The sequence below is a fragment of the Bison bison genome, unplaced genomic scaffold, assembly GCF_000754665.1.
Source record: "Bison bison bison isolate TAMUID 2011002044 unplaced genomic scaffold, Bison_UMD1.0 scf7180017845560, whole genome shotgun sequence".
NCBI classification, from domain to species: domain Eukaryota; kingdom Metazoa; phylum Chordata; class Mammalia; order Artiodactyla; family Bovidae; genus Bison; species Bison bison.
Window position 1 is genome coordinate 12,207 of NW_011476133.1, and position 6,972 is coordinate 19,178.

Consider the following 6,972-nt stretch of genomic DNA (forward strand, 5'->3'; position numbering starts at 1 on the left):
GGGGCCACATGTAGCATAGACAAGTTTGCCTCAGACTCATCCCTGGCTGGAGCGCAGGAGGGGCCTCCAGGACCCCATAGTCCCATCCCTGCTCGCCGGTGGGGGATCAGGGGCCTCAGTGAAGGGCTGAGCTCGCAGGCCCGGACGGGGTCCTGACTCCTCCCCGCTCTTGCAAGGAGCTCTGTGATACGGGCATCCTGTCTCCTATCTCCCTAGCTGCTCTGAGAAAGCAGACTGCTGGTTAGAAAGGGCAGTAGGAGGGTCCCAGGCCTTTGGCCCATCCTCCCGCTGGGCTTCCATTCTCAGGGGCCTGCCTGGGTCCCCGGCCACCTGGCCTGACCTCTCTGCCAACAGAGCTTCATATCTGGGCTGTGGCTATTAGCTTTCAGGTCCCAAGACCCTGGAGCGGCTCCGAGGCACTCCAGAAGGCTTCTCCAGAACCGACCTGCATCTCGCTGTGGTTCCCGTGCTGACAGCCCTGATCTCTTACCATAACTACTTGGACAAAACTAGACAGGTACCGGGCAGGAGAGGGACAGTTGGTCTCCAGGATGCTGACCTCAGCCAGAGTGGCCCATTGTCTTCCTTATAACCTGGTGCTGGGCCAGGGCGAGGGTAGCTGGCTTTGTTTCCCTCTGGGGCCACCGCAGGCATGGACTGACGCAGCCTAGAACCACGGATGTTTGGACTCCCTGGTGCTCCCGAGTTCTCTCCGGGTGTGGGCTTATGCAGTGCTCCAATGTGGCCTCCCAACGCAGCCCCGTTTTCTTTTTAAGGAGCATTGCCTGGCTTGCCCTTGCTCCAGCTTTAGGGTAGGTGCTCAGCCTCTTGACTAACCTGGGCGTGTGTGGAGAGGCAGGGTGGCCAGGCCAAGGGCCCCCACTTCTCTGCTTCCACGTCTGTCATCAAGAGCAACAAGCACGCATGGTAAAGCCTGTCTCCTCAGGTCCACATTGCTGGGTACAAGGCCTGCAAGGAGCCATTATTTCATGCTTTAAGCTCCCAAGACTTGTCTTTGTCACCCTGCCCTTATTGAGTAGGGAGCAGAAGTGTTTGGATGGTCAGGGCAAGGGCAAGGCGAGCCGCTGGACGAGGACTGTGTGGGCCCTGAGCCCACGCTCCTGGTCAGCGCTGCTTGGGGCTCACTGCACACTCGCACTCCTGGGGAACGTGAGCCTCAGCTCCTCCTGTGTGGCCCAGCCTGGTTTTCATGGCTGCACTCCTGGGGTAGCTGGCCATACTGGGCTGAAGGTTCCCCAAGGATGCATGAGGCCCAGAGTGTTACTGCGGGTGGGGGCGCTGGCTGCAGGAGGTCTCAGAAGCACCCAGGGCCCAGGTGGTTTGCCCCGAGGCTGTGGCCTGAGCCAGCACTTGTCTCCCGGGGACTTGGCCAGGGTGGATGTGGGCCAGCCGCCTCGCTGTGTCAGACAGCTGGGGATTCGAGAGCCAGGGAGTTGAGCCCAGCGTGTCCTGGCTCTGGAGTGGGCTGGGGGCACGTGGGGAAGTGTCAGGGAGGCCTCGCTGTCCACTGGGCTTGGGGGGCTCAGCTGCTGGTGGTGCTGCCGCTTGGGGGTCCTGAGACCTGGGATAAGGCCCTTGGCTTTCCCCTCTGGGGTGGAGGCGGAGAGACCGGGCCCTGGCTCCCCAGAGGGGCTCTCTGGATGGGGCATGGGCGCGGGCCAGCCTGTGGTGGGCCTGGTGCGAGTCATCATGCTGTCCACAGCGGGAGATGGTGTACTGCCTGGAGCAAGGCCTCATCTACCGCTGTGCCAGCCAGTGTGTGGTGGCCCTGGCCGTGTGCAGCGTGGAGATGCCCGACGTCATCCTCAAGGCACTGCCCGTCCTGGTTGTGAAGCTCACACACATCTCGGCCACGGCCAGCATGGCCATCCCGCTCCTCGAGTTCCTGTCCAGTACGTGTCTGTGGCTGCGCCCGTGTGTGCTGGGATGGGTGTCAGTGGGGTGGGCTCTCGAGTCTGGGGCTGCGCCTTGCCTGAAATAACCATTGCCGACTCTCACCTCCCCTTGCTGCAGGTAGGTGTGCTGTGCCCCATGGGCCCCTCTGCTGCTTCAGGGCCTTTGCATCTCCCCACCCACCATGCTTGAGGGCTTTCCTTCCTGGCCTCTCAGGGTCAGTGGCCAGAAGCCGCCCGTTGGCTGGCCCTGGGCCCTGTGCTTGCCCAGCTCTCAGCCTTCCCTTTGTCCCCTCAGCACAGCCGCAGCTCGGAGGGCGTCTCACCTCTCAGGCTAGGGTGTCCAGGAGCTGGGGGTGCCTGGCTCGCCCCTTCCTTCCCGGGGTGCCTGGCTCGCCCCTTCCTTCCCAGTGTCCCTGGGTATCTGGCCCTCAGCAGGCCTTGGGCATGTGGACAACAGGAGCCAGGCAGGGCTTTGTTCTGTAAAAGGCCACCTGGGGCCAGCGTGACTGCGTATTCGTTCTGTTTGCAACGGTTTGTAAAGATGGAAAGCATGTGTAGCTCACAGGTCATGAAGCAAGTCTGCACGGAGCCAGGGCACTGTCGTTTGCAGCCGTGGGAGCCAAGGCCCAAGGTCACGCTCGGGCGGCTGCCGCCTTCGCTCCTTTGCTGCCCTCGGGTCAGAGTAGCAAGGCTGGCTTTAGACACACAGCACGGGACGCTGGTTCCCAGCCCTGTCATGGCCGTGGGCACGTGTGCCCAGCCGTCGGGCCCCTCACTGGCTCTCCTTGTTGCAGCTCTGGCCAGACTGCCTCACCTCTACAGGAACTTCGCAGCAGAGCAGTATGCCAGTGTGTTTGCCATCTCCCTGCCGTATACCAACCCCTCCAAGTAAGTGCTGGCCATACGTCCCTGCAGGCCTCCTCCTCCTCGGTGTGGCCCAGGCCAGCTGGAAGCCTCTGCTCACCGGAGGCCAGGCCTCTGGGCAGAGAAGGCCTGCTTGGTCTTGGCGCCTCTGACCTGCTGCCCTCCCTCCTGGCACGTTTCCCTGGATCCCTCCCCGGGCCCAGCACCTCCGTTTCTTCTCGGCAGGTTCAATCAGTACATCGTGTGCCTGGCCCATCACGTCATAGCCATGTGGTTCATCAGGTGCCGCCTGCCCTTCCGGAAGGACTTTGTTCCTTACATCACCAAGGTGAGCCAGTGAGGCTGTTGGCCGTCTACGGCTGGAGCAGGGTGACCAGTGGGAGAGGAGGGGGGCACCTCTGGGGCACAACTCGTGGCTGCCCATGTCCTGGGCCTGTGGCTCACCCCAGGGTGCCTGGGTGGCTCAGGGGCAGCGGGAGAAAGCCTGTGGGTACCTCCTGGCATGTGGCTCAGCTCCGCTCCTTTCTGCCAGGGTCTGCGCTCCAACGTCCTCCTGTCTTTCGATGACACCCCCGAGAAGGACAGCTTCCGAGCGCGGAGCACCAGTCTCAACGAGAGGCCCAAGAGGTGTGGGGCCTGTGTGGGCGGGGCAGGCCTGCCGGCAGGGCCGCATCATGAGGAGGCTGGGGCTGCCTGGCTGCCCCAGGCCAGGGAATGGAGACGGGCTGTGGCTGAGGGCGAGCCCCCTGTAGCCGTGCTGAGCGCCAGGTGTCCTGGGCTCAGGAGGCAGGCGGCCTTAGAAGGCTAGAGAGGCCTGCGCCCTCTGGGGCCTCAGTGTAGCTGAGACTGCATGCTGGATCCTGACTGGTCCTGCCTGGATGGTGGGCGAGCACAGACTCTCCGAGCTGGAGGTTGGGGTGCCAGCTAGTTCTAGGGCATCTGGATTTGGGGCTGACTCCACTGAATGAGCCCAGGTTGACTCCTGAGAAGCCCACACTCGGCCTGGATGGGGGCCCAGGGCCACAGACGCCCAGCCTCAGACCGCCGTGGCCTGCTCCCCCAAGCTCTCTCCCAGCCCACTGCCAACCGGGGACACGCTCTTCACCTCAGCTGCTTTCGCCAAATCTGAGAAGAGCCGTGCTAGGCCTCGTGTTCTTGTTTTGCATTCCATTTGAACGGCTGCCCCCCGTCCCGCCCCACTTCCCGTCCAGCTTTCCTGGCTCTCCCTGGTGGGAATACGGCATTTTCCAGAAGTCAGTGTGACCTGAGTCAGAGGCTGTTCTCTCAGGGTCCCAACGGCTGGGGCTGGGCCTGGAGTTAGAACTGGCCTTTTCTGGAGCTGTGCCCCTCAGGGCCCCAGCAGCTGGTCCCGAGCAGGGGGGCGGGACACCTGGTCAGCACAGCCTGGAATCTGCCGTGCGGTGCGATCCACACATGTTTAATTTGCACCAATGTTCTTTGTTTTAGTATCATGCGTGAAACCTTACTTTTTCGCCGTCATGTTTACACGATGTATTTTCATGCGTTTTTGTTTTCTGTTTCTCCCCCTGCTAACTGGCCTCTGGCATGGTTTTTTGTTCATCTCACCCGCGGGCTCTCCATCCTGACCCTGTGGCCTGTGACCTTTCCTCCTCATCCCTCCAATGGCTTGTCCTCCCTGCCGGGAGCTGGGCTCTCTGGGGCTTGGGCCTTCCTTCCTCACCTGGTAGTTTGAGGATAGCCAGACCCCCCAAACAAGGCTTGAATAACTCTCCACCCGTGAAAGAACTCAAGGAGAGCTCTGCAGCCGATGCCTTCCGGTGCCGCAGCATCAGTGTGTCTGAACATGTGGTCCGCAGGTAGTGGGCTCTGTCGGGCGGGGGGCTCGGACCCTGGAGCTGGGCCCGTGAGTGGCGCTGCCAGGCGGGAGCACCTGGGTGGTTGTGCATGGGGCTGCTTGCATGACCTCGTCACCTGCCCATGCCCTCCCCAGCCAGAGTTGAGGAGAGCCCGCCTGGCAGCCCTTGGGCCGTGTGGCCGGGGCTCTGCGGTGGGAAGCCTGGTGGAGAGGGCTGGAAAGGTTGCATTCTGTCGCCCGGCCTCGGACGAGCGTGGGCTAGCTGCACGGCATCCTCAGAGGCCGGCCTGGGGGCCCGAAGCGGGGTGACCCTTGTGAGGCAGCTGGTGTCCAGTGGCAGGGCCCACAGGCCTGTCCCGGAGGTCAGGGGGCTTTTGCAAACTAAAGCCACACCCATGCCGGTCACCTGAGGACACACTCTCCAGGGTTTGGCTTTTCTCTCACGTTCTCTTGAGTGGGCTTTCTTCTTGAGTTTTTCCTCTGGGAAAGGTCTGCTTTCTGTGGCAGGTGAGAGGGAACGGGGGCTTCTGTGTAGGACAGTGGGCCAGGGGCCAGCCTGCAAGGGGCTGGGCATGGAAGGCCTGACCTCCCCAGGGGTGCGGCCTCGTCACTTCCCCTGCTGTGTCTTGGAGCTCTTGAGGGGTGGGGTTCACTGCTTCATGCCCATGGGCCAGGCTACACCGTCTTCTCACGTGGAAGGCCCCTTAGGCCTCAGCATCCCACAGCTCAGGGACCCAGCCCCTCACTGATGCCTGGCTCAGGCCCCAGCCTGAGCCTGGCTTCCCTGAGTGGGGTTTGACCTGGATGGGAATCGGGGCTGGGTAGTCGTCAGGGAGGCTCCCCTCTCAGCTGTTTTCAATAACTTACTTACCATAAGCAAAACTCAGCCACGGGGGCGTGAAATTTGTATTGGAGTGAGACCTGCACACACCCCTCCTCCTGGTCACGGGGCGGGGTTCGGCGGCCAAGTGTGGGGGTGAATGCAGTGCCTTACACAGGACCCAGACCCTGCCCATCCTCCATGGGAGGGCCCGGGGGCAGAATGCAATCTGTCTGTGTCCTGTGGTCTCCACGTCTCTGCATGACTCCACTGTTCTGCCACAAAGGGGTCACCTAATTCTCCTGTGCTTCGGTGAGGGGCCAGCCTCTCTCCCCGTCTCCGAGGACTCTGCTCTGACGAGCCGGCCTGGGTCTCTCCATGAGCCCCTGTCTGCCCGCCCCCCAGGGCGGTGTGTCCACTCTTTGCCAAGCTGTGGTTCTATGGGCCATGTGCCCTGCGGGGTCTTTCTGAGCGCGGCCCTCTCCGCACCTGCATGCCTTGAGCTTTGGCCCCGGTGGTAGACGGCTAGGCCCCTGCCGGCACCTGACCTTGCCATGGATCCTCTTCCAGCAGGATCCAGACCTCTCTCACGAGTGCCAGCTTGGGGTCTGCAGACGAGAACTCGATGGCCCAGGCCGACGACAACTTGAAAAACCTCCACCTGGAGCTCACAGAGACGTGTCTGGACATGATGGCCAGATATGTGTTCTCCAACTTCACGGCGGTCCCCAAGAGGTGCGAGTCGGCTCCGGGACAGGGCAGGGCTGTGCTCTTCTGTGACTGCATCCGGTCTGAGCAGCCGCAGGAGTGATATGGGGGCGCCTTGTCCGTCCAGGGCTCCCACCCAGTGAGGTGTTGACTGACTCTGTGCTTTCAGGTCCCCCGTGGGAGAGTTCCTCCTGGCTGGTGGCAGGACCAAAACCTGGCTGGTTGGGAACAAGCTTGTCACCGTGACGACAAGCGTGGGGACCGGGACCCGGTCACTGCTAGGCCTGGACTCTGGAGAGCTGCAGGGTGGCCCGGAGTTGAGGTGACCACTGCTTTCTGCCTCTCTGTGGTCTCTATCCTGAGCCCACACCTGCATGAGAGTGTCAGATCACCTGAGCCCATGAACTACCTCAGTCACACTCTGGGGACCCTCTGTCCTCAGCTCTGACCCCAGCATGCATGTGAGACAGACAAAGGAGGCACCCGCCAAGCTGGAGTCCCAAGCTGGGCAGCAGGTGTACCACGGAGCCCGGGACCGGGTCCGCTCCATGTCCGGTGAGCCCCCGGCCCTGCCCCGCCTCCCCCCCCCCAGGGCCTTGCAAGGCCAAGAAAGGCCCGTGAGCTGCGGGGCAGGGCAGTCTGTTCAGACCTGGCCCGGGCTCTGAGGAACTTGTGCTGTCTGCAAGCCCTCCCCACCAGGCGAGGAGGGGGCGCTGCTTCTGCGCAGCTGTGAGCCATCAGCCCAGCCAACCCCTGGGGCTTTCTCTGCTGTCATTTAAATGAGCCATGGTCTGAGCCGCAGGTTCTGGGCCCCTGCCTGCTGCCCT

The 6,972-nt window shown here is 62.6% G+C and overlaps 1 protein-coding gene across 1 annotated transcript in view; it reads left to right on the plus strand.

Moving 5' to 3' along the window:
* Positions 1 to 6,972, plus strand: part of LOC104985533 (tuberin-like) — a gene marked incomplete at its 3' end in the record, with an annotated part of 23,325 nt that overhangs the window by 12,165 nt on the left and 4,188 nt on the right. Inside the window, exons 10-18 of the mRNA XM_010835753.1 lie at positions 383 to 517; positions 1,724 to 1,913; positions 2,711 to 2,804; positions 3,006 to 3,108; positions 3,313 to 3,407; positions 4,490 to 4,618; positions 6,008 to 6,172; positions 6,315 to 6,467; positions 6,588 to 6,700. Of these exons, the coding sequence (XP_010834055.1) occupies positions 383 to 517; positions 1,724 to 1,913; positions 2,711 to 2,804; positions 3,006 to 3,108; positions 3,313 to 3,407; positions 4,490 to 4,618; positions 6,008 to 6,172; positions 6,315 to 6,467; positions 6,588 to 6,700 (1,177 nt within the window). The remainder of the gene's footprint in view (positions 1 to 382; positions 518 to 1,723; positions 1,914 to 2,710; positions 2,805 to 3,005; positions 3,109 to 3,312; positions 3,408 to 4,489; positions 4,619 to 6,007; positions 6,173 to 6,314; positions 6,468 to 6,587; positions 6,701 to 6,972) is intronic.